At 48.8% G+C, this 25,102-nt stretch overlaps 2 protein-coding genes and 2 gene segments (V, D, J or C); 1 reads left to right on the top strand and 3 right to left on the bottom strand.

Annotated features, from left to right (window-relative positions):
• Positions 1 to 4: 4 nt before the first annotated feature.
• LOC119228146 (papilin) lies at positions 5 to 4,565 on the top strand (the record flags this gene model as incomplete). Its single annotated transcript, XM_062557398.1, has 9 exons — positions 5 to 297; positions 1,223 to 1,381; positions 1,477 to 1,604; positions 2,208 to 2,259; positions 2,414 to 2,560; positions 2,732 to 2,859; positions 3,026 to 3,134; positions 3,272 to 3,444; positions 4,012 to 4,565. Coding segments are annotated over 9 exons (1,353 nt in total), but the record flags the coding sequence as incomplete, so codon positions are not given.
• Positions 4,566 to 6,091: 1,526 nt separating this feature from the next.
• On the bottom strand, positions 6,092 to 13,264 carry LOC119227806 (T cell receptor beta chain MC.7.G5-like). The gene is made up of 9 exons (XM_062557397.1): positions 12,600 to 13,264; positions 12,157 to 12,514; positions 11,722 to 11,807; positions 11,336 to 11,641; positions 9,321 to 9,386; positions 6,726 to 7,088; positions 6,595 to 6,618; positions 6,396 to 6,502; positions 6,092 to 6,277 (listed from the first exon to the last, which is right to left on the bottom strand). The coding sequence occupies exons 1-9, from the start codon at positions 12,631 to 12,633 to the stop codon at positions 6,251 to 6,253; spliced, it is 1,371 nt and encodes a 456-aa protein (XP_062413381.1). The 5' UTR covers positions 12,634 to 13,264; the 3' UTR covers positions 6,092 to 6,250.
• A 3,319-nt stretch (positions 13,265 to 16,583) lies between these two features.
• On the bottom strand, positions 16,584 to 17,065 carry LOC134104089 (T cell receptor beta variable 29-1-like). The segment is given in 2 exon segments: positions 16,584 to 16,918; positions 17,002 to 17,065. Coding segments are annotated over 2 exon segments (399 nt in total).
• Positions 17,066 to 22,119: 5,054 nt separating this feature from the next.
• Positions 22,120 to 22,871, bottom strand: LOC119227807 (T cell receptor beta variable 29-1-like). The segment is given in 2 exon segments: positions 22,120 to 22,491; positions 22,575 to 22,871. Coding segments are annotated over 2 exon segments (423 nt in total).
• Between the last annotated feature and the right edge of the window lie 2,231 nt (positions 22,872 to 25,102).

Raw genomic sequence — 25,102 nt, 5'->3', positions numbered from 1 at the left:
CTTCTGGTACGGGGGTTGCCACGGCAACAGCAACAACTTCCTGACCCGGGCGGAGTGCCAGCGGGGCTGCCCGGGACCGGCCCCGAGAAGAGAGTCCGACGCCGGCGCCGGGGCCGCGCCTGAGGGGTCGACAGGCGGGGGCTCACGCAGCGGGGGGAGGGTCTTCACAGTCCAGGGGGGATCGAGCGGCAGGCGGGCCGCGAGCGCCGCCGACCACGCCCACAGAGCCCGAGAGCTGCTCCGCCCCCGCCGACCACCCCCCGCCAACGCTGCTCAGCACGCCGGCCCCGCGGCGAGGTAAGACCCCGAAAGAGCCCCCACAATGCCGTCCGCAGCCTTCCTCCCCCCTGCCGACGGAGCCCCCGTCCACTCGCCCCCGACTGTGGGCGTGGGAGGGGGGGGGGGGGGGGCGAAGAGTGAGACCACCATGGACCATTTGGATTTTTTTCTAGTAACACAACAAAAAGACACGGCGTGTCGATGCATCATGACGTCACATACTCGATTGTTATAACATTATACACATTATAACGTGCTCCATGCGTGTGCTTTGTTTCATGCTACGTGCTCTGAACACACACATTCCCTGAGATGCAGACACACTCCACCTCTCCACAGACTTTCACGCTTGCAGCACCTTGTGCTTTTTCCCTTTTAACCCCCCCCCCCCCCCCCCCCCCCCCCCCCGAGGTCAACGACCCTCACAAAATGGACGTGTCCTCTGTCCAAAATCTTCTGGGACTTTCCTCTGTGTGTCCGGAGTCCGTGTCAGTCGTCCCCCCCCCCCCTCGTGCTTACCCGTGTCCGCTATCACCGTGTCCATGGCCCCCCTCGTGCTCTGTGTCCTCCATGTCAACCGGATCAGACTAATAAAGGTTCTGCTGGGACGCTTCATGTTGTACGTTTTTGTGTTGTCACTAAACTCTTGGCGGGGGGGGGGGGTGAAGGTGGCTTTGTTTCGTCTCGTGTCTCCTCGCGTTGCGTCCTCTCTGTCTCTCCTCTCTGGTGACCCTCTGAAGCCCGGTGGCGGGCGATCTTTATGCTTGCTGTGGTGACGGCGAGTAAAAGTCCCGACAGTGGAGCATAAAGTGACTCTCTCCTCCTCCTCTTCTTCTTCCTTCCCCCTGATCCTCCATCCGATGTTCTCCCCCCTGTCCTTCCTTCCTTCCTTCCTTCCTTCCTTCCTTCCTTCTGTGCTCGTGTCGCGTCCCGTTTCCCTCAGTCTGACCCTCGGCCAGGTGGCCATCGACAAGTCTGACCCGTCCACGGTGGAGGCCCTGGTGGGCCAGACAGCCGTGCTGCCCTGCAGGGTCAGCCCGCCGCCGTCGTCCACCGTGACTGTGGAGTGGCGAAGAGACGGCGTCCCCCTGTCCACTCACAGGTCGGCAGAGGCACACACAGGCAGAACGTCTGACCTCCTGACCCCCCCCGTCAGTCACGGCTCCTCATTCGTGCGCCCCCCCCCCCCCCCCTTAGGCATCGCCGGCAGCCCAACGGGTCCCTGCTGGTCGGTCCCCTCTCTCGGCTGGACTCGGGCTGGTTCCTGTGCGTGGCCGCTCGCGAACGGGAGCGAGACCACCGCTACGTTCACCTGTCCGTCTCAGGTAAGGCGAAGCGTCAGCGGGATGATGGCGCCGGGTCGGTGGAAAAGAGGGGGGGGAACACAATCTGGTCCAATCCGAGGGTCTGCTTGAAATGTTTATGCCATGTGACATAAGCAGTCTTTATTTGAGCATCCTTGAGCAAAAGGAAGTGTAGTGAATACAAGCCGGTGGTTATCGAGACAAAGACAACAACTGACACACACACACACACACTTGCTTTATTGTTTGATGATTTCATGTATAAAACCACATGAGATTCATTTTTAAAAAGTAATTTTCTTTGGCATAATTGGTTTAATCTTTCCTCATTTGTTCTTTGTTGATCACTAAATAAATGCATGTTTTTTATATACATATACAGAACTTTAACCCCTGTGTGGATTTAGCCAATTGGGGTTAAAGTCGGTCAAAGCCATAATTTGACCAACTTCAACCCCAATTAGTCCGTCACGCAAAAGCCAAAAGATCGGGAGCGATGCTGACGTCATGAGACGAGGTCAGAGGTTGTGTCAGCGCATGCTGACCTTGCTTTACCGGCCTCTATGCTTGACGTGTGAATGGGACATCATGTCCTGTGTGTGTGTGTGTGTGTGTGTGTCACAGTGGGATCTCAGCAGCTTCCTGCTTCACTGCCCACAGACGGTCCTTTCCCTCGGTAAGAACGATCTCTCTTCCTTAAAATTAGGAATCACACCAGAATACGCAAAGCTTTGTCTTTGAATGTGTTCCGATTGGTCGAACGACCCCGAGAGAGCCCCCCCCCACCCCCCTGTCACCGCCCTCCCTCTGTCACCGCCTCGTCTCCGCAGCTTCAGCATCGAGCGGTCGGGCCCGTCCTCGCTGGAGACGCGGGCCGGACGGACCGCCACGCTGTCCTGCACCATCGTCCCTCCGTCGGCCCTCCGCTCCGTCAGCGTCCAGTGGAGTAAAGATGGACACTCGCTCACTGGCTCCAGGTGAGCGTTACACCTGTGCTCTCCTCCAATTGGGATTTCCGAGGGGCTTTCTAGAGAGAAGAAGAAGCTGGTCTTCACAGTCAAGTGCCCCCCCCCCCCGTTGTTAGGTCGATCTCATCCCCTGAGACGCCTGCCACCGGGTGTGTTGACTCGCTGCCTCCCGTTTTGCAGGTTCACCCAACATTCAGACGGCGCCCTGACCATCGGCTCCCTGAGGTCCACGGACTCCGGCGTCTACACCTGCACGGCCTCCTCGCAGCAGCAGCTGGAGCAGCGGCTGCTGCGGCTCATGGTCCAAGGTGACTTTCATCGTCGTGATGCTCAGTGAGGCACCAGCAGGGGTCGCTGTTTGTCGGACCTCGACTGTGCCGAATATTTGACTGGCGGTTTTTCTAAGGATTTGGTTTGGTTTAAAAATAAAATATATATATATATTTTTTTGTCGTTGCCGTTTTTGCTGTCCAGCAGACCTGAAGATCACCACGGCTCCCAATAACATCCAGGTGCCCGAAGGCGGCACGGCGCTGCTCCCCTGCGTGGTGTCAGGAGACAACGTCAACATAGGCTGGTCCAGGTGAGCATAATAAAAAGTGACACAAATAAAAAAGAGTCCACACTAAAAGTTCAAAATCGTCTTCTGTTGGAAAATCTCAAGTGATCGATGAATTCATTTTTTTTTTTTTTTTACGACACGCGCGTATCTTACTGCAGAAACGGCGTCCCGGTGCGTCCGGACGGACGTAACGTCCAGACGTCGGCTGACGGCAGCCTGATCCTGAGCGACGTCAAGCCTTCGGACGAGGGCACGTACACCTGTAACGCTTACACCGGCATCTACTCCGTGAGCGCCACGGCCGACGTCAGAGTCGTCAAAGCCGCCGAAGGTGAGGAGGAGGAGGAGGAGGAGGAGGAGGAGGAGGAGGAGGAGGAGGAGGAGGGCAGGCAGGCAGGTCGCTCGCGGCCCTCCGTTTTTTAAGCTGATGGCTTGTTTCGGTTCTGGTTTATTGGAGCAGTGGTTCTCCACTGGTCTGGCCCCCGGGACCCACCATCACCCCTTAATGACAAGCCGCGACCCAAATCTCAACTTCTCAAATGTGTTCAAAATCAAGTTCATAAGCTGAATTTTATATTTTATATTCAGGATGTTTAATTATCCTAAAAACCCAATGTCTCCCCCATATCAGAATGGTTTGACCCAACCCGGCACGCGCTGCTGAAAACATGGACGGACGAGGCTGCATTAAAAAAGTCCCTTCAAAATAAAATCACAGGATGATTTTTTTTTTTTAATTCTGATTTTCATTTTCCCATGCAAAGGCCCAGGACCCATTAAACACGGGTCCCACCAGTTGAGAATCACTGTATTAGAGAGTGCCGCTGCGTCTATTGCTCTGAGCCCTGCTATGTGAGGTGAAAATGTGTGGGGGGGGGGGGGGTGGTGACTCTTGCAGGTGACGACGTGCCGCCGGATTGCGTGGACCAGCCCGAGCTCGCCAACTGCCGGCTGATCGTTTATGCCCGACTTTGCTCCAACGCGTACTACTCCAGCTTCTGCTGCGCCAGCTGCGCGCGCCACGCGGCGCAGAGGAGCCGCAGGCTCGCCCGCCCGGGCTGAAAGGTTCCGGTTCAGGGTTCTGTCTCTGTTCTGGATGACTGCGAGGGGGACGACGGAGGCCTCGTCCTCGAGGCGTTTGACGCTGAAGCTTCCAAACGCTGAACTTTTGCCAAAAGTCTTCAAAGGTCTTTCCGTGTTCCTCCTCCGCAACGTCTATAAAATAAGTTATTTTCTCTTGGGATTCACTGTGCGTGTTCTCTGTTTTCTAGAGAATTATTGTGCTTGTACGTCATTGGAAGGATTTAACACTTAAATCCAGTGAAATTAAACTGTTTTGACCACTGCTCTGTTTTTAATGAATATGTTTGTCATTTCACTGATAAAAACACCTGTATTTTCTCTTTGTTGTGTTTATTTCTATGTAATTATTTGATATTAAAATAATATTTTGATAAACGTGTTTGGTGGATTTCACCTCGCTCAAGATCATGAACAATTTCATTGCTTTCTGTCCCACTACAAAACTCTTTTATAAGAATCTCAGAGTTATGCGAGAGCGCGTACTGGTTGTACTCTTAGAATAAGTTGATAACGTAAAAGAATATAGGTGTCTTTTTTTACTTCATCACATGGAAAATGTATACTTCAAACACTGAGTTATAAATAAGGAGCCTTATTCCTGTCCTATTTTCTGTTTCCTGCAGCTTCGAGATGATTCTAAAGGTCAGGGTTTTCTGGGAGGAGGTATGATTGTGTAGCTCACAGACGTCACACACACACACACGCGGTTCCTTTTGCGGTCGCACACACACTTTGTTTCCCGTTAATGTGACAACGGTGAAGACAAACGTGTTTAAGTGGAGAGAAAAACACGTGTCAGAGACGTTTGTGCAGCCGCTTGAGTCCCACTGCACTCTGAAAAGAAGACATTTATACAAACTAAATGTAAAAGACTTGCACATGACATGCTCTGCAACTTGATGCTTTTACTCTATTGAACTACTTATTGCACTACATTTGCTATTTTGCATAATCAGATAAATAATTAAATTAAATTAAATTTGCACTTTTGCAATAACAGTTTTGACCTTTTTCAGTTTTTTTTTCTAACAACAACGTGCACACAGTAATACATCTGGTGTTGCGTAGTAACTACAGTTTTTTTCTAAGACGTGGGTTGTAAATGAGTCATACTTTAATGCAGGACTTTTCCATGCTGTAGAAGTATAACTAAAACTAAACTAAAATGAAACTGCAGGAACAAAAACACTCTTCTCTTCTCTCATTGTTGACAGATTATGGTAAACAGCTGTTTGATAAAACACACATGTTGGTTCTTTAGCTTCAGTTGACACAAAAAGTGAGTTTTCTCCAGCTGTTTGGGTGGGAGGGGGGGTAGATGGGGGGTAGATGGTGGTGCAGAGATGCGACTCTGCAAAGTGTAGGTTTGCACCTCGGTCGTTGACGTGCAGGCTGCACCACATCCTCTTCCCCTCTGCGCTCCGCAGCTGTGACCTTCTTCTGTTCTTCTGACTTCCTGTCGCCGTGCGGTCGGCAGGAAGTCGGCTCCCACGTTCACCTTCCTGCTCGACGTGTTCAAGCGAGAGAGAAACAACTCCTCGGTTGGTGAACCGTCACTGGCAAATGATTTCTTAAAAATGTTAAAACACGGATCAGTTCAATCAGAACGTCTCGGGGGAAACTTTAGTCAGCTCTCACTTTGCTCATCGGAAGAAAAAAAAAAACATGACTTATGACTGAGAAGTTCCACCACGAGGTGTGCAGGTGGCAAATGTTTGACTTGAATGCAAAGAGGCGGGACATTAATCCCTTAATTCTTTGATTTAAATCAGCCGCTGTAACACGAACGGCGTGAGACGTGAAGGCCGACCCTTTGTCCTTTTACATGTGCACCAAACAGCCGAGACCTGGATGTCATGACGACAGAGAAATGAAATCACACGATTGGCAAAGTTCCTCCGGGCCGTACTTTTATTGATAAAAACATCAAGCGAGCGAGCGAGACCACAAGGACGGGGTTACGATCATAAGCGGTTTGTCAACATGTACTTTTTTTGATGCACTGTTCAAGCACGACCTCGTTATGCAGAGAACGTCAACGCCGGATCCATCTCTCAGTCCTTCTGCTTCCCACCCGAGCGCTGCAGAGACAGAAAAGACCCTTTTTAAAAAGAAAAATGACTCACAGGACAAAGCAGGTGGGTCTGATTCGCGTGGAGGGTGATGGAGATCCCCCCCCCCCCCCCCCCCGGAACGGACCTGGAGCCTCCACACCAGCAGGGCCACCGCGGCGCCGAAGACGCTGCTCTTGATGATCAAGAAGCCGTAGGAGAATTTGGCCGTCTGCGTGACCATCAAATATTCATCTGCGTGGGGGGGGGAGGGGGGGGGGGGAGTTCAAACGTTTAGTAGTGAAGAGGAGAGCAAATCCACGATTCACTTTGTTCCCAATATTCACCTCTTGTTATGACCCCTCCTCCAGCTGACCGGGGAAGAAGAAGAAGAAGAAGAAGAAGAAGAAGAAGAAAGGCGTTAAGGGTGGATTTCCACTTCTAAAGGGGCCCAGTGGAGTTTCAAAATGAGGCCTACCGGGTTCCCCGCGGATGTAGTCCCAAACGTATTCAGTGTCCTTCCCGTTGAAGAAGCTGACGGTGCAGTTGAACACTCTGTCCTTGGAGAACGTCTCCACAGAGACCCTCAGCCTGCTGCTGATGCGGTAATACTTGCCCCGGCGGCGGGCGGCGTGGTCGGTCGCCACGCCGTCGGTGACGTTGTCGTCGGTGACGCCGTCGCCGTCGCTGATGCTCCACAGCACGCCGACGTGGTCCGGGTAGAATCCGCTGGCCACGCAGACGATGGTCCTGCTCTTCTCGCCGGCTTCGACCTTTCCACATTCCTTCGGCGAAGGCCGCAGCACTCGGACGGTGGGCTTGGTGATGTTAAGTCCTGGTTCTGCAAGGACAATGCCGACCCCCCCCCCCACACCCACACATGAGTTAAAACCGACGAGCAACACCGGACCCTCAGTCACACGCCTCTGAACACTAAATGTGGAGAAGACCTCTCACACTGAGACGTTCAAAGGTACCAAGATGTTTGTGACCTTGCCGATAACGTCGATGACCTCCAGCTTTTAACTACACGGTTCTGATGCAAACATTTCAACCGTCTGTTTAAAAATGTGCTGAGCAACTGGAAAAATGATAATAATGACATTAAAATCTTGTGTTTCAACCACAAAATTTGACTCTTTCTTCAGCGACACGATGCAGCTCCAGCAAACAAAACAATAAAATACTTTTTTTTTTTTTTTTTAAAGACAAAACTGAATGCTGCTCTTTGGTTTACGTTGACACACACAAACGCATTCAATCCTTTTCTTACCCAACACCGTGAGTCTGGTGCCACCGCCAAAGTAAGCGGGCTCGTAGTTCACGCCGATACGGGGCCATGCAAGAAGAGCCGCAGGCCGCCTTCGTGCTCTTTGCCCGAGAAGTAAAACGGCGACACACAGACACCCAAACTACCGCCGGACGGCTTCCAACTTCATGATTTAAGAGCGTCATGTTAAGAAACTAAACCGCTGACCCGAGAGTCAATACTACCGTTTTTTTAATTCTTACCTAAAACGGTGAGTTTAGTTCCAGCTCCAAAGTAAGCCTCGTTGAAGGAGCACAGAGACTTTCCACTGGCACAAAATGCATTTTGCTTTGTTCCAACACTGTCCCTCGCTTTCACGCGAAGACTTCGACTCATATTTTACCAAACATGCGTCACACTGCACGCTGACTGCCTCCATGCAAACCTGTTTGAGCTTTTAATTTGTAGAGTTGGTCTTTGCAACAAATCGCACCCGAGCAGCATTGAACAAATTTTAAATGTGCTCTTACCTAAAACTGTTAACCTTGTTCCTCCACCAAAGTAAGCCTCTGCGGCCTGGTTCACAGTGAACCGGACCAGGGCTCAAAACGGATGCTGCTTATACTTTGATTCCTACTTATTTAGTTCCATAAATTATTATTATAAATTAATGAAACCATCTACAAGCATTTTCTCCGAATTTTCAATGACTCAATGATTTTCAATGATTTCCAATGTTACGTCAGGTTGGTTTTCCCTCACAACAACAAAGTATCAGCTTGAATTTAAACTAGACTTCAGTGAAATACATGTTATAAAACAATTTAAAAACGCTTCTTACCTAAAACCGTTAACTTTGTTCCTCCGCCAAAGAAAGCTTCATAAGAACCAGAGTCACAGTGAACTGGATCAGTGCTCAAAGCAGCCCGAGCTGCTGCTTTTAGTTTAGTTACGTTTTTTCTGTTTTACATTAAATGCACTTTTTTTTTAGAACCGTTGCCTTTCTCATTACAGTATTTTACAAAGAGCTCGAGGATCTTCCTGTTAAACTTTATAACAAACCTTCATTTTGGTTGCTGTGGCAACCAACTGCTGCACATTTCTTAAAGAAACACCCGATTTATGATGTTTGTATTTTGGGGATTTCTTACCTAAAACGGTTAACTTTGTTCCTCCACCGAAAAAAGCTTCACCGCCACCAGCGTCACGGTGAACCGGATCCGTGCCGTTAGCGTCCCGACGCGCTGCTTTCACGTTGCTTCTTTATCGTTACTTTACACGTCTTTGCTATGTTAATATCACTTAAATAAAAACGATATATATTTATTTCACTGAAGTCCAATTGTCGATTGTTTTAGTTAGTTTTTTGTTTTTTTTAACTTTTGTTACGCTAAGCTTGTAAAACCACAGCTTTCACCTTCTTTTACAGGACGAGCTCATCAATCATTTAGAGTCTTACCGAGAACAGTCAGTTTGGTTCCAGGCCCGAAATATGCCTCGTAATTGCCACAGCGCTCCGGCCCCACATCAAAAGGCACCGAGCTCAACTTCGACTATGAAAGCACGTTTAAAGTCTCTTACTGAAGCAACCGGAGGAGAAATGTTGAAACATTGGATCCGTCGGAACCACCCCTGACCCTAACCCCCTGACCCTGGACTCACCCAAAACAGTCAGTTTGGTTCCTGGTCCGAAGTAAGCCTCGTTTGAATTGGCACGGTGAGGGAATACTCAGCATTAAACTCCCTCGGGTCCCTCTCTTCAACAGGGAATCTTTGGGAGGTTTCTACAAATACTCAAGAATAACTTAAACTTAAAGTATTTACCCAAAACCGTCAGCTTGGTTCCTTGGCCGAAGTAAGCGGGATCAGTGTAGGTCACAGTGTTTCCACCTCAGCTCAATATTTAGGATTTCCACAACTTTCGACAAACATCCTCTCTCCTTCGCTTTCATGCCGACACTTGAGCTTTCGCGCCAGTGAGCCAAAAACGGAGACTTTAGTTCCCTTTCCAAAGTGCGCTTCGGTCCCGGAGTCGCGCTTGAAGGCCTCCTGTACCGAAAAGCCTCAGAGGTCGTCCATAGCCCTGCGTTCACCGCGCGGTCGAATGGTCCAGAGGACGGAGACGGTTTCAAAATGCAGGGCGAGCTCCACGAGGTCCAAGTACGTTGCTTTTGTCAGGGTGAATAAAAGAAGCATCGCGGCTTCAGATCGTTGCTCCTGCAGGCCCCCCCCACCCGAGGGCCCCGGGGGAGCATGCAGGGGTTCGACTCAACAGGGCCTCAATGGGAGGAGGTTTTTGTACAGCGTCTCTATGGGAGTGCATCACCGTGGCCCCCCTGTCCCCACGGTGGGAAAGCATCACACAAAAACCCCCAAAGCGAGCTCGCTCTCTCCCCTCCCTCCCCTCCCTCCCCTCCCCCCTCCACCCGGCTTCTCCGTAAACTCGGGCCTCCATCTCTCCCCGAGGCGAGGCAGCAGCTGTTCGGGGGGGGGGGGGGGGGCTTCCAGCCCGACTGCTTCTATTCTCGGGGTCGGCTGAGGGCAGAAGAGGAGGAGGAGGAGGAGGAAGCTGGTGTTTGTTTGTCTGTTGGAAGGCGTTCAGGGGGAGGGACGTCTCTGCAGGTCACACCTCTGGGACGGATGTGTCAGAGACAAAGGATAACGCGCAAAGAAGTACATTAAAACAGTCACATGAAAGAACTGTATTCACTTTAAAGTACAATGTTTTTAGAAGTTACGGGGGAAAGTGTCATTTAAAAGCACCGAAATGAATTCAATGTAAATGCCAGCTTCTTTTTGACACATCGCGACCTCTGAAAGGCTCAATGTGATTTGTTTGATCGCTTTAGTTTAATCCGTCACAATCCCTTCAGAGGTCAGCTTATGTTGTCCTTGCACTCTTTATTTACTTAAGTCTCGCCAGGCTGCATTTAGACTGATAGTCAGGTAAAATAACAGCGACTAAAAGCACTAAATGACGAGAAACCTCGGGCAATTATTTTCTTGAATTTATTGGTACTTCATCATGCTTCCATTTTGGTGATCATGTGATTATTTATTTGAGTTGACATGAGCAGCAGCAGCAGCATCTGTCTTCAGGGGTGGTTTTTTTCGGAGACCTAAGAAAACGTTTTTTTCTGTTGTGTTATTTAAATGGCAATAAAAAGAGATCCTACTTGTGTGTGTGATTCAGAGCGACATCGTACAACCAGATGAAGAACACAGCGCACTGAGACAAACCTGTTTCCTTCAGAGGGGAATCAGGCTCATGGTGAAAGAGGAGGGCTGTTGTGTGTGTCTGTGTGTGTGTGTGTTTTATTTCTTCACCACAACCTCGTGATAAAAGCTTCATATCACGAGCTTGTGCCTCCACCTGTTGGTAGAATCTGTTCATACTGTTAAATTATACTTATTAGACTGTCCAGGTGGTCAGTTGACTAGTCCATGGAAAGGATATTAATTATAATGAATAGCTTTTGAATTTTTTTTATGTGACATCGATGGTGTGATGTGTGAATTGAGTGTCTTTGGACTAGATTTAGCCTTTTTTTTCATCATTCTAAACTAGAATGAATTTATCTGTAAAACAAAACTTTCCCCCGAAGTTGTACTTTGTATCATTTTTTAATTGTATGGCAAATATTACACTATTATTACATGTTATAAACACATGTATTGTCACGATCAGTATGTGACCTTAGTGCAGTGCAGTGGAACATCTCCCGGCTAAGAGGAAGCTGTTTGAGGCTGAGTCACACGGTTTCGCTGGTTTCCCGTGTGACACTGTCTTACCCAGGTTTTTGTACCAGAGCGTCACCGCCCTCATTACTGTGCGATACTGGCTGCCCCGAAATACGTGCCGCTGTCTCCGGGGAGCCTCGGGCTGAGGACGTGAAGATGGGCGGCCTTCTCCCCGTCTCCGCTCACGTTGAAGCGGCTTCGGAAACCCGCCTCCACTGTGGGACTTGTGTAATAGACGTAGGCGACCAGCGTCAGGGCAAAGCCCCCCGCTGGGCGGTGGTACCAGAGGACCGTGTCGTAGCTCGGGATCTCATGGCCGAGGCTCAGCGTGACCCTGTCGTTTGGCCCGAAAAACACATCGGCCGGATTCTGGGAGACTCTTTTGTCTTTAGCGAGGTCCACTCCTGCAAAGAGACGGAGACGCAGCGTGAGGTGGGGAGTGCAGTGGGCCTTGTTGCAAACAGCAGGAGGATGAATGCAACACCTTCAATCCAGAACGCGGTGATGACGGAAACGATGAAATGCGACGGCACCATGTTGAATGTGAAGAACCAGCCGGAGGCCCTCGGACTTGTGTGTGAGAGAAGGAGGGACAGGAAGTGATGTAGAGACATCGGAAACTTTCTTCAAAATCGCTCAGTGTTTTTGTTCCCGAAAGCCAGGGAAACCTTTTGTCCCATTACAACAAGACTCGAGGATCACTTCAGAGAGATTCGATTGGAAGTTCTGTTGACGAGTGTCATGTATGAACAAGTATTGCTTATTATTTAATATACACACGCTGTTCATTTGTCTGAAGCAGGACAGGACTCTTCCTCCTGCTGCCTTCACAACATCACGTGCTGTACCCGGCTCTTCTCACAGGATGTTCTCTTTAAACCCACATCGGAGGGAGGGGGGGGGGGGGCAAAGGGGGTTTTAGTGAGGAGCAGATGGAGCCTCGGCGCACCGTGCCTGACTGGCTGCGCAGAAGTACGTGGCGGTGTGTCCACGCGCCTCCAGCTTCGTTATGGAGAGCACGCCAGTTTTGGTCACGTCTCCACTCAGGTCTCCGCTCAGTGTGAAACTCTTCCTGAACGGCTCCTCCGCGCTGTCGTTCTTGAACTCGGTGTATCCGTATCCGATCAGCTGGACGGCGTGGTCTCCGGGGGGCTGCTGGTACCACAGCATCACTCTGAGGTCGGCCCGTCCGTGCGAGCAGTGGAGCGCCGCGTCGTCGCCGGCGACGCCGAGGAGGGCCGCGGGACTCTGGTGGACCTGAACCCCCGCCGAGAGACCTGCGAAACGGGAGACAAGGGTTGAGTCCGGGCTGCTTGGATGCGAACTACACGCCGTTACCGTGACACATTGGGGTCACATTACCGATGAGGTGACACGCGAGTAACAGATGCATCATCGCAGGGGAACTTTGTCGCGTGCAGATTTAGTTATCTGCACAAAAAAAAAGAAGGGTGGGGATGAAGGTTATGGCCGTGTGACTGTGACGCCAACGTGGAGAGAAAATAAAACCCCAGCAGAGGCATGAGGAAGCGAGGAAGAAATCACGTGACATCAAACGGCGCTGCAGGTGGCTGACGGAGATGATGAAGGCAGAGCCGCAGTGTCTCTGGTCAGTCACTGATAAGAGCTGGAAGACGTGGTGTCTCTGACACACAACCCGGGCTGAGGGGGGCTCCTAAATTAAGACAAAGACGTTATTGTGATTTCATTCCAAGGCTCCTCAGGCCTCGGGCCCCACGGTGTGGGGTATAGAGGTATATGTATAGAGGAGATGTGTGCATCACACTATATATGGAACCCCATTCCCCAAAGATGGAATGAGCCCTTTATCTTTAACTTATATTTCATTGGAAGGTGACATAATAAAGTGCCTGCTATGAAGAAAAAAACATTTGCATTAGCTATTAGTTGATTGCATCAGACCAACGCACAACCACAAGAGCAGATGTCTGTGAGCAGTTTATTCCAAGTCCTATCACAAACCACTGATGAGGAAGGTTAGTGCAGAGTTTTTGTAACGTTCAGAGGGGATTTCTGTCAGCGTGCTTCACACGCTGCACAGTAGTAAACTGCACTGTGCTCCTGTTTTACACGTGTGACTACAAGCGAGCCATTCTTTGCTGTAGATCCCCCCAAATCTCCAGAGATACTAAAATGATCCTTATAAGGCTCTTCCATTGTGGCATCTTTAAAGTACAAATATCCGATGAGTTTCATAGCCGTGTCTCCAGGGGATTGCTGGTACCAGAGCATCTGCCTGTAGTCAGTCTTGTCATGGCTGCAGAAAATCTGCTCTTTGTTTCCAGGTTTCATGATGAGATCCGAGGTGGACTGACGGACATCTAGACCCAGACAACCTGGACAAAGACCACAATGGAGGAAAAACGTGGTTATGTGATCGTTATGGAGGGAAAATCATATTTCCACCCACATGTATTCCCCAATTACTTTTGAAAATGTTTTTACCTGCCAGACAACAGAAGAGGAGAAAGCAGATCATTTTGACTGAAATGAAGACGCTCAAAGCCTTTTTCATGACTTATCGCACTGCGTGTGAGAGCCTTTCAGACGTGAGTCGCTATGATGTCACAACGCTGAGCTGATACGTCAACTGGCAAAGAAGGAAGCTTCAAAGAAAGCCCTTTTTGGGGAGGGGAGGGCGGTGTGTGCAAGGTCTGATTCAAACCATCAATATAGTGTTAATTTTCAGGAATCAGGAAAATATTTTGCAATAATATGTCAGACATACATGGAATTTGACATGGCAGTTGATGCATAACAGCATACAGTACGACAATGGACAACAGACATAGTGCAGGAATAAGATAAAAATATAATCAAATATAATGCTATGGGTTAGTAATCTAAAGCTATGGGTAAGTTGAGTTAAAAATAATAAAATAAAATAGTGCACCAGCTAACAGAAAGTGACAAGTATGACAAGAGTCAGTCAGTCATTGTGTGCACATATATCACTGTAAATAATTCTGAATGTTTGAAGTCATGAGGGTGAATCCACACGCTCTGGTTTACTGAACGCTCTTTAATATCAACACCCTCACATCCCATTTTATGTTTTAATACTGATACTAATACTGCATTTGTTGAAATCAAGAGTATTTCTGGAGCTCCAGCGCCACCTAGAGGACAAATAAAAATACGCTCATCAAATGTATTGAATTTAAAATAAAACAATTAAAAGTTATTTATATGAATAAAAAAAGCTGAAATTAATATTTTTTTCGTTGAAAGTTTAATACATTTTTCAATCCATGATCGTATTGTGATTTGTGCAAATCACGTGTGCCCTTCCCCCGATTAACCGATCACCGATCGATCATCTCGATGAACAACAAATCAACCTAAACAGACGCCCTCTCACTGCAGCATGAAATGAGACTCCTGCTGTGTGGCGCTGAGCCAGCTGTGTGAGATATCAGTCATTCCCGCTGCGGTTCGTCATTGGCCATGTGTGTGTGTGTGTGTGTGTGTGTGTGTGTGTGTGTGTGTGTGTGTGTTTTGTGTCAAAGACTCGGAGCTGTGCAGCACTGTGCTCTGCTGGCAGCGCAGAAGTACACGGCCCCGTCCTCCGAGACACCCGGCTTTGGGATGCGGAGACAAGCGCGACTGCTCCCGGTGCCGTTCACGTTGTACGAGTCCTTGAACGGAGCTTCAACGACGGGGAAGGTGAATCGTACGTAACCAACCAGGAGCATGTGGCTCTCCCCGGAAGACTGTTTATACCATTGGATAATATCAAAAAGCGCGTTCGAGTGGTTGCAATCTATCCGGACTTCTTCTCCGGGGTGTATGATCAGAGCACCGGGACTCTGAGCAACACTGTTCTTTGAGGGTTCTGCAAGAAAACATTTAAAACACACAGCGATTAGTGAAGGAAATTAAAAGTAGAAATATTTAGGTAGATTTCTTTGATATTACCTGATAAACAGAACCGCAGAACTGCTAAATGTACGAGGAGTCTGATCATGATCCTGACCTGAGAAACCATAGAGATGACAGACTGAACGGAGCAGGCTGGACCTAAAGGAGGAGGAGGAGGAGGAGGAGGAGTCTTCACGGACACACACACATCCCGCTGTGTCACTTCGGTGTGGCGGCGGTCGGCTGCACCTGCGGCGGTCAGCTGCACCTGCGGCTGCTCTTCACCGTGAATCCACGCGGCCGATCAACAGAGCGCGTTTTTGTAGAGCAAAGAGCGACGTGGAGTCACTGTGCCTACTAGCAGCACAGAAGTACGCGCCGCTGGTGGCGTTCAGCACCTGCAGCTGAGATTTCGATGAGCCATCTCCTGTCACATCAAATTGCGATTTGAATGTGTCCTCAATGGTCGGGTTGCTATAGGAAATATATCCGATGAGTTTCAGCCTGGAGTCGCCCACCGGCTGCAGGTACCACAGTGTGAGATAGTATGAACTGATGGAATGGGAGCAGCTGATTTCTGCCGGATCAAGAGATGTCCCAAATAGTGAAGGTGGATCCTGGTGGACCTTACTGCTCAGGGAACGACCTGCATTTAGAGAGAAACGCTGTGAGGACGCAGGCGAGGAGACAGAACAATTTGCTTTGAATTAAGAACCCACAGGAGAGGCAGAGGAGCAGCAGAGCGGTCCCGTGGGTGCTTCTGATCATGACGTCGTTACCTTTCTCAGTCTCAGCATCGACTGGCGGACTGAGGAGGAGGTGCGGGATCTCCTCAGAGGGGAGGAGGCAGGGAGGAGGTTCTGAGAGGAACAGTTCATTTCTTATTTCATCAACGAGTTGATTCAAAAATACAAGACCAATGTGAGGACTTTGTTCTGTTTTCATCATTCATTCCTGTTTGATTTCAATTATCTGTTTAAAAAAAAAGTTAAAGGCGTTCAGAAATCTGGAGATCGGTGATTAAAGACTGATTTCTAACCAACAAGATGAATAATTGATCAAAAAAATAGTGTGAGTCAATGATGAAAACGTACGTTGTTAAAAAAGATTTCTTTTCTTTTCAAATGGTTTACATGAACATTTTGTCAAAAGAAATTGAATCAATTTTTAAGTACATCCTGTAAAAAGAAACCATGTGTCTTCAACACATTATGACGGACTGACCCTTGACCCCCCAGATCAGAGGAGTTTTGATGACATCACTACCGTCAGTGAGATGTATGTTAAAGGCTTGAGTCTCAGGAGGCTGCGTTATGATTCAGTTATGTGTTCAGTCATTCAGAGACTGCAGGAGGTCTGATACGACTGTCAGTGTGGTTTGAGATCTAACCAGCTGCAGGTGGGGGAGTTGGGGGGGGGGGGGGTCTCGCTACAGCTCGTGAGAAGCACCGGGGGTGTTTTTGTTCAGCCGTTGAGGTTCCCTGCGTCACTGTGTTCACTCACAGCACAGAAGTACCAGCCTTTGTCTCCCGGCTGCAGCTTCTTCACCGTCAGCGTCCCGCTGGTGACATTCGGCTTGGTGGCGGAAAATTTGTCTTTGCTGAAATCTCCAAAATCGTGAACCGTGCTGGAGGTGGACGTGTACACAATCTGCTTCATGGTTTCTCCCGGCAGCTGTCGGTACCAGTACATCTGGAAGAACTCAGCCCCCTTGGTGTGGCTGCAGTCCATCGTTGCATCGACACCCTCGACTTCCCAGAGCATCGAGGTCTGGACGACGTCGCTGCCGCCTGTCAGACCTGACGGTGTGACGATAGAGGAGGCTGCTAGTGAACGTGACAATGAGTTCAATGTGCATTCAGGTGATTTCATTGTCATTTACCTGCAGTCCACAGCAAGGAGATGAACCATCTGAAGAGGCCTGGTTTATTGAGGATCATATCCATGCTGTCTGACAGAAACGTCTCATCTGGTCATTATGAGGATCTGCAGGTAGGAGGGTCTCTGTGTGATGTCAACCTATCAGCTGCATCAAAGGCTACAGGTTCAAAACTAAGAGGGTGGTTAGATAGAGGTGACGTCGCTGGGGCAGGTCTCAGTGACAGCGAGGAAGTCCAGCGACTGCTGGATAGCAAAGCCGGAGATGAAGTCTGCCTTGCGAGTAGCTGACTCGAAGTTCCAGAAGCCTCCTGTGAAAAGGTGTTGGACATGAGGTGTTGGTATGGGCAAGAGAGGAGAGGCTACGATAAAGAGTAGATCAACCTTGGACAGGATGTCATTCTGAAGAAACCCACCCTCAACCCTTCTGAAGAAAACAACTACAGACAGGTATCCCTTCTTCCCTTCCTGTCCAAAACAATTGAACGAGCCATCTTCAACCAACTCTCCTCCTACCTCCATAGTAACAACCTCCTTGACCCCCACCAGTCAGGCTTCAAGGCGGGCCATTCCACAGAGACTGCTCTCCTCGCTGTCGCGGAGCAACTCCACACTGCTAGAGCCGCCTCTCTCTCCTCCGTCCTCATCCTTCTGGACCTTTCTGCAGCATTCGACACAGTAAACCATCAGATCCTTATCTCCGCCCTTCAGGAACTTGGTGTCACAGGATCCGCGCTCTCTCTTCTCTCATCCTACCTTGATGGTCGCACCTACCGGGTAACTTGGAGAGGATCAGTGTCGGAACCTTGTCCTCTTACTACTGGAGTTCCTCAGGGCTCCGTCCTGGGTCCCCTCCTCTTCTCAATTTACACCAACTCCCTTGGCTCCGTCATTCGCTCGCACGATTTTTCCTATCACAGCTATGCCGACAACACCCAACTAATTCTCTCCTTCCCCGACTCGGACACTCACGTGGCGGCACGGATCTCTGCATGTCTGACTGACATCTCCCAGTAGATGTCCGCCTATCACCTGAAAATCGACCCTGACAAGACCGAACTACTTTTCTTCCCTGGAAAAACTTTGCCCACTCAGGACCTGACTGTTAACTTTGGCGACTCTGTGTTAACGCCCACTCAGAATGCCAGGAACCTCAAGCGTGACACTTGACTCCCAACTCTCCCTGACTGCCAACATTGCAGCGACGACACGATCCTGTAGATACACGCTCTACAACATCAGGAGAATACAACCCTTCTCACTCAGAAGGCGGCACAGGTACTGATTCAGGCTCTTGTCATCTCCCGCCTTGACTACTGTAACTCTCTGCTGGCAGGTCTCCCAGGTACCGCCATACGACCACTGCAGCTCATTCAGAATGCAGCAGCTCGACTGGTCTTCAACCTTCCGAAATAATCCCACACCACAACACTTCTCCGTTCTCTTCATTGGTTACCAGTGGCTGCCCGCATCCAAATCCAAACATTGGTACTGACGTACCATGCTGTGAATGGATCGGGACCAGTCTACATCCAGGACATGGTGAAACCCTACATCCCAACCGGCACACTCCGATCTGCATCTGCCAAGCTGCTTGTTCCTCCCTCACTGAGAGAAAAGCACTTGGCGAGATCGCGACTCTTCGCTGTCCTGGCTCCCAGATGGTGGAATGAGCTCTCCGATGACATCAGGACTGCAGAGAGCCTCTGCATCTTCTGTCGAAAACTCAAGACACGCCTTTTTAGACTCTACCTTGACTAAAACACTAGCAAACCGTAGCACTAACAAATGGTAGCACTTAAATTGTACTTATAATGGCACTTTTCTATAACATGTTTTGAAACTGCTTATTTGATGAAAAATGTACTTTCTTGTTACTTTTTCTTCTGAGTTTGTATCTCTATGTGGAAATGCACTTATTGTACGTCGCTTTGGATAAAAGCGTCAGCTAAATGACATGTAATGTAATGTAATTCTGCCACACGAGGCAAGATGACTTGCAGTGTGAATGGGTGAAGTTCAAAACAATCTGTAATTCCGAAGAAATTTAAAAAAATGAAATGATCAAATACCATGCTTATCAGAAATCACGTGACGAAGGCCTCGACTGCAGGTGATGAAGACACGTTTGTTTTTTATGACCAGGGACATGTTCTTGGTTTCTAAGCAGAAGAGAAAGAGCCATCAAGGCTCTTAAATTAAGACAAAGAAGTTATAGTGATTTAATTCCCAGGCTCCCCAGGCCTCGGCCCCTCGGTGTGGGGTATAGAGATGTGTGTGTTACTCTAAATGGTTGAAACAGACGCTGGAACTTGTTGTTGTTATCCACGTGCAGCTTTTGCAACTCGTTGTTTCCCTCGCGAAAAATAAACGGAGAAAGACAACTTTGTCTTTTTGATTCCTGAATACTTTCAGAAAATCTTATATGGAACCTGCTTCCCCAAAGATGGAATCAGACGTTCATCTTTTAACATATTTCATTGTAAGATGACACATTTTCTCGAATAAAGTGCCAAGTATGAACCGGAAAGAAAAAAAAACATTTGCATTAGCTATTAGTTGATTGCATCAGACCAACGCACAACCACAAGAGCAGATGTCTGTGAGCAGTTTATTCCAAGTCCTATCACAAACCACTGATGAGGAAGGTTAGTGCAGAGTTTTTGTAACGTTCAGAGGGGATTTCTGTCAGCGTGCTTCACACGCTGCACAGTAGTAAACTGCACTGTGCTCCTGTTTTACACGTGTGACTACAAGCGAGCCATTCTTTGCTGTAGATCCCCCCAAATCTCCAGAGATACTAAAATGATCCTTATAAGGCTCTTCCATTGTGGCATCTTTAAAGTACAAATATCCGATGAGTTTCATAGCCGTGTCTCCAGGGGATTGCTGGTACCAGAGCATCACCCTGTAGTCAGTCCTGTCATGGCTGCAGAAAATCTGCTCTTTGTTTCCAGGTTTCATGATGAGATCCGAGGTGGACTGACGGACATCTAGACCCAGACAACCTGGACAAAGACCACAATGGAGGACAAACGTGGTTACGTGATCGTTATGGGGGGTAAATCATATTTCCACCCACATGTATTTCCCAATTCTATTTGAAAATGTTTTTACCTGCCAGACAACAGAAGAGGAGAAAGCAGATCATTTTGACTGAAATGAAGACGCTCAAAGCCTTTTTCATGACTTATCGCACTGCGTGTGAGAGCCTTTCAGACGTGAGTCGCTATGATGTCACAACGCTGAGCTGATACGTCAACTGGCAAAGAAGGAAGCTTCAAAGAAAGCCATTCTTGGGGAGGGGAGGGGGGTGTGTACAAGTTCTAATTCAAACCATGATTACAGTATAATGTTGTGTATAGATATGTATTACTATTCTATGTTAAAGGAGATGAGGGTGATTCTACGCTGATTGGCTCTTTTTACTCAACACTCTTTATTGTCAACACCCTTACATCCAATTGTATATATTATCTTTTAATACTGCATGTGTTTAACTGAAAAGTATTTTCGGAGCTCCAGCGCCACCTACTGGAAAAAGAAAAATACAATAATCAAATTGATTAATTGATTGATTGATTGATTTTAAAAGAAAACAATCAAATGTAATTTATAGGGATATCAAAATCCTGCAATTATAATTTTTTTCATCGAAAGTTTAATAAATGTTTGAATCCCTGATTGTATAGTGATGAAATCGTGTGATTTGTGTGAATCGCGTGCGCCCTTCCCCCGATTAACCGATCACTCGCCGATCGATCATCTCGATGAACAACAAATCAACCTAAACAGACGCCCTCTCACTGCAGCATGAAATGAGACTCCAGCTGTGTGAGATATCAGTCATTCCCGCTGCGGTTCGTCATTGGCCATGTGTGTGTGTGTGTGTGTTTTGTGTCAAAGACTCGGAGATGTGCAGCACTGTGCTCTGCTGGCAGCGCAGAAGTACACGGCCCCGTCCTCCGAGACACTCGGTTTTGGAATGTGGAGACAAGCGCGACTGCTCCCGGTGCCGTTCACGTTGTACGAGTCCTTGAACGGAGCTTCGACGACTGGGGAGGTGAATCGTACGTAACCAACCAGGAGCATGTCGCTCTCCCCGGAAGACTGTTTATACCATTGGATCAAATCGAAGTCCGCGTTCGAGTGGTTGCAATCTATCCGGACTTCTTCTCCGGGGTGTTTGATCAGAGCACCGGGACTCTGAGCGACACTGTTCTTTGAGGGTTCTGCAAGAAAACATTTAAAACACACAGCAATTAGTGAAGAAAATGAAAAGTAGAAATATTTAGGTAGATTTCTTTGATATTACCTGATAAACAGAACCGCAGAACTGTTAAATGTACGAGGAGTCTGATCATGATCCCGGCCTGAGAAACCATAGAGATGACAGATTGAACCGAGCAGGCTGGACCTAAAGGAGGAGGAGGAGGAGTCTTCACGCACACGCACACACACATCCCGCTGTGTCACTTCGGTGTGGCGGCGGTCGGCTGCACCTGCGGCGGTCAGCTGCACCTGCGGCTGCTCTTCACCGTGAATCCACGCGGCCGATCAACAGAGCGCGTTTTTGTAGAGCAAAGAGCGACGTGGAGTCACTGTGCCTACTAGCAGCACAGAAGTACGCGCCGTAGGTGGCGTTCAGCACCTGCAGCTGAGATTCCGATGAGCCATGTCCTGTCACATCAAATTGTGATTTGAATGTGTCCTCAATGGTCGGGTTGCTATAGTATACTGTATATATCCAATAAGTTTCAGGCTGGAGTCGCCCACCGGCTGCAGGTACCACAGTATGAGATAATATGAACTGATGGAATGGTAGCAGCTGATTTCTGCCGGAACAAGAGATGTCCCAAATAGTGAAGGTGGATCCTGGTGGACCTTACTGCTCAGGGAACGACCTGCATTTAGAGAGAAACGCTGTGAGGACGCAGGCGAGGAGACAGAACAATTTGCTTTGAATTAAGAACCCACAGGAGAGGATGAGGAGCAGCAGAGTGTGGTTTGAGATCTAACCAGCTGCAGGTGGGGGGATGGGGGCGGGGGGGGGGGGGGGGGGGTGTCACATGTTCAGTCCTCCCCATCGCACCACATGGAGCATCACTGTTCCTCGAGGTCCCTCTACAGCTCGTGAGAAGCACCGGGGGTGTTTTTGTTCAGCCAGTGAGGTTCCCTGCGTCACTGTGTTCACTCACAGCACAGAAGTACCAGCCTTTGTCTCCCGGGTGCAGCTTCTTCACCGTCAGCGTCCCGCTGGTGACATTCGGCTTGGTGGCGGAAAATTTGTCTTTGCTGAAATCTCCAAAATCGTGATCCGTGCTGGAGGTGGACGTGTACACGATCTGCTTCATGGTTTCTCCCGGCAGCTGTCGGTACCAGTACATCTGGAAGAACGTAGCCCCCTTGGTGTGGCTGCAGTCCATCGTTGCATCGACACCCTCGACTTCCCAGAGCATCGAGGTCTGGACGACGTCGCTGCCGCCTGTCAGACCTGACGGTGTGACGATAGAGGAGGCTGCTAGTAAACGTGACAATGAGTTCAATGTGCATTCAGGTGATTTCATTGTATTTTACCTGCAGTCCACAGCAAGGAGATGAACCATCTGAAGAGGCCTGGTTTATTGAGGATCATATCCATGCTGTCTGACAGAAACGGCCTCATATGGTCATTATGAGGATCTGCAGGTAGGAGGGTCTCTGTGTGATGTCAACCTATCAGCTGCATCAAAGCCTACAGGTTCAAAACTAAGAGGGTGGTTAGATAGAGGTGACGTCGCTGGGACAGGTCTCAGTGACAGCGAGGAAGTCCAGCGACTGCTGGATAGCAAAGCCGGAGATGAAGTCTGCCTTGCGAGTAGCTGACTCGAGGTTCCAGAGGCCTCCTGTGAAAAGGTGTTGGGCATGAGGTGTTGGGATGGGCAAGAGAGGAGAGGCTACGATAAAGAGTAGATCAACCTTGGACAGGATGTCATTCTGAAGAAACCCACCCTCAACCCTTCTGAAGAAAAAAACTACAGACAGGTATCCCTTCTTCCCTTCCTGTCCAAAACAATTGAACGAGCCATCTTCAACCAACTCTCCTCCTACCTCCATAGTAACAACCTCCTTGACCCCCACCAGTCAGGCTTCAAGGCGGGCCATTCCACAGAGACTGCTCTCCTCGCTGTGGCGGAGCAACTCCACACTGCTAGAGCCGCCTCTCTCTCCTCCGTCCTCATCCTTCTGGACCTTTCTGCAGCATTCGACACAGTAAACCATCCGTTCCTTATCTCCGCCCTTCAGGAACTTGGTGTCACAGAATCCACGCTCTCTCTTCTCTCATCCTACCTTGATGGTCGCACATACCGGGTAACCTGGAGAGGATCAGTGTCGGAACCTTGTCCTCTTACTACTGGAGTTCCTCAGGGCTCCGTCCTGGGTCCCCTCCTCTTCTCAATTTACACCAACTCCCTTGGCTCCGTCATTCGCTCGCACGATTTTTCCTATCACAGCTATGCCGACGACACCCAACTAATTCTCTCCTTCCCCGACTCGGACACTCAGGTGGCGGCACGGATCTCTGCATGTCTGACTGACATCTTCCAGTGGATGTCCGCTCATCACCTGAAAATCAACCCTGACAAGACCGAACTACTTTTCTTCCCTGGAAAAACCTCGCCCACTCAGGACCTGACTGTTAACTTCGGCGACTCCGTGTTAACGCCCACTCAGAATGCCAGGAACCTCGGCGTGACACTTGACTCCCAACTCTCCCTGACTGCCAACATCGCAGCGACGACACGATCCTGTAGATACACGCTCTACAACATCAGGAGAATACAACCCCTTCTCGATCAGAAGGCGGCACAGGTACTGATTCAGGCTCTTGTCATCTCCCGCCTTGACTACTGTAACTCTCTCCTGGCAGGTCTCCCAGGTACCGCCATACGACCACTGCAGCTCATCCAGAATGCAGCAGCTGGACTGGTCTTCAACCTTCAGAAATACTCCCACACCACACCACTTCTCCGTTCTCTTCATTGGTTACCAGTGGCTGCACGCATCCAGTTCAAAACATTGGTACTGACGTACCATGCTGTGAATGGATCGGGACGAGTCTACATCCAGGACATGGTGAAACCCTACATCCCAACCGGCATACTCCGATCTGCATCTGCCAAGCTGCTTGTTCCTCCCTCACTGAGAGAAAAGCACTCGGCGAGATCGCGACTCTTCGCTGTCCTGGCTCCCAGATGGTGGAATGAGCTCTCCGATGACATCAGGACTGCAGAGAGCCTCTGCATCTTCCGTCGAAAACTCAAGACACGCCTTTTTAGACTCTACCTTGACTAAAACACTAGCAAACCGTAGCTCTAACAAATGGTAGCACTTAAATTGTACTTATAATGGCACTTTTCTATAACATGTTTTGAAACTGCTTATTGGATGAAAAATGTACTTTCTTGTTACTTGTTCTTCTGAGTTTGTATCTCTATGTGGAAATGCACTTATTGTACGTCGCTTTGGATAAAAGCGTCAGCTAAATGACATGTAATGTAATGTAATTCTGCCACATGAGGCAAGATGACTTGCAGTGTGAATGGGTGAGGTTCAAAACAATCTGTAATTGCAGGGAAATTTAAAAAAATGAAATGATCAGAAATCACGTGACGAAGGCCTCGACTGCAGGTGATGAAGACACGTTTGTTTTTTATGACCAGGGACATGTTCTTGGTTTCTGAGCAGAAGAGAAAGAGCCATCAAGGCTCTCAAATTAAGACAAAGAAGTTATAGTGATTTAATTCCCAGGCTCCCCAGGCCTCGGCCCCTCGGTGTGGGGTATAGAGATGTGTGTGTTACTCTAAATGGTTGAAACAGACGCTGGAACTTGCTGTTGTTATCCACGTGCAGCTGTTGCAACTCGTTGTTTCCCTCGCGAAAAATAAACGGAGAAAGACAACTTTGTCTTTTTGATTCCTGAATACTTTCAGAAAATCTTATATGGAACCTGCTTCCCCAAAGATGGAATCAGACGTTCATATTTCAACATATTTCATTGTAAGATGACACATTTTCTCGGATAAAATGCCAAGTATGAACCGGAAAGAAAAAAAAACATTTGC

The sequence above is a fragment of the Pungitius pungitius genome, chromosome 14, assembly GCF_949316345.1.
Source record: "Pungitius pungitius chromosome 14, fPunPun2.1, whole genome shotgun sequence".
Taxonomy (NCBI): Eukaryota; Metazoa; Chordata; class Actinopteri; order Perciformes; family Gasterosteidae; genus Pungitius; species Pungitius pungitius.
The sequence above is the reverse complement of the archived record's forward strand: the minus strand, read 5'-3'. Positions and strand labels throughout refer to the sequence as shown.

Bases quoted from the DNA above. Each gene is read 5' to 3' on its own strand.
- LOC119227806 (XM_062557397.1), bottom strand. From the start codon at position 12,633: ATGATGCATCTGTTACTCGCGTGTCACCTCATCG. The intron at 9,387-11,335 runs GTATCGCACAGT...TATTGAGCTGAG, and splicing joins CACGTATTTCGGGGCAGCCA to GTGGAAACACTGTGACCTAC. The intron at 6,619-6,725 runs GTAGGCCTCATT...TTCCCCGGTCAG, and splicing joins CTACATCCGCGGGGAACCCG to CTGGAGGAGGGGTCATAACA.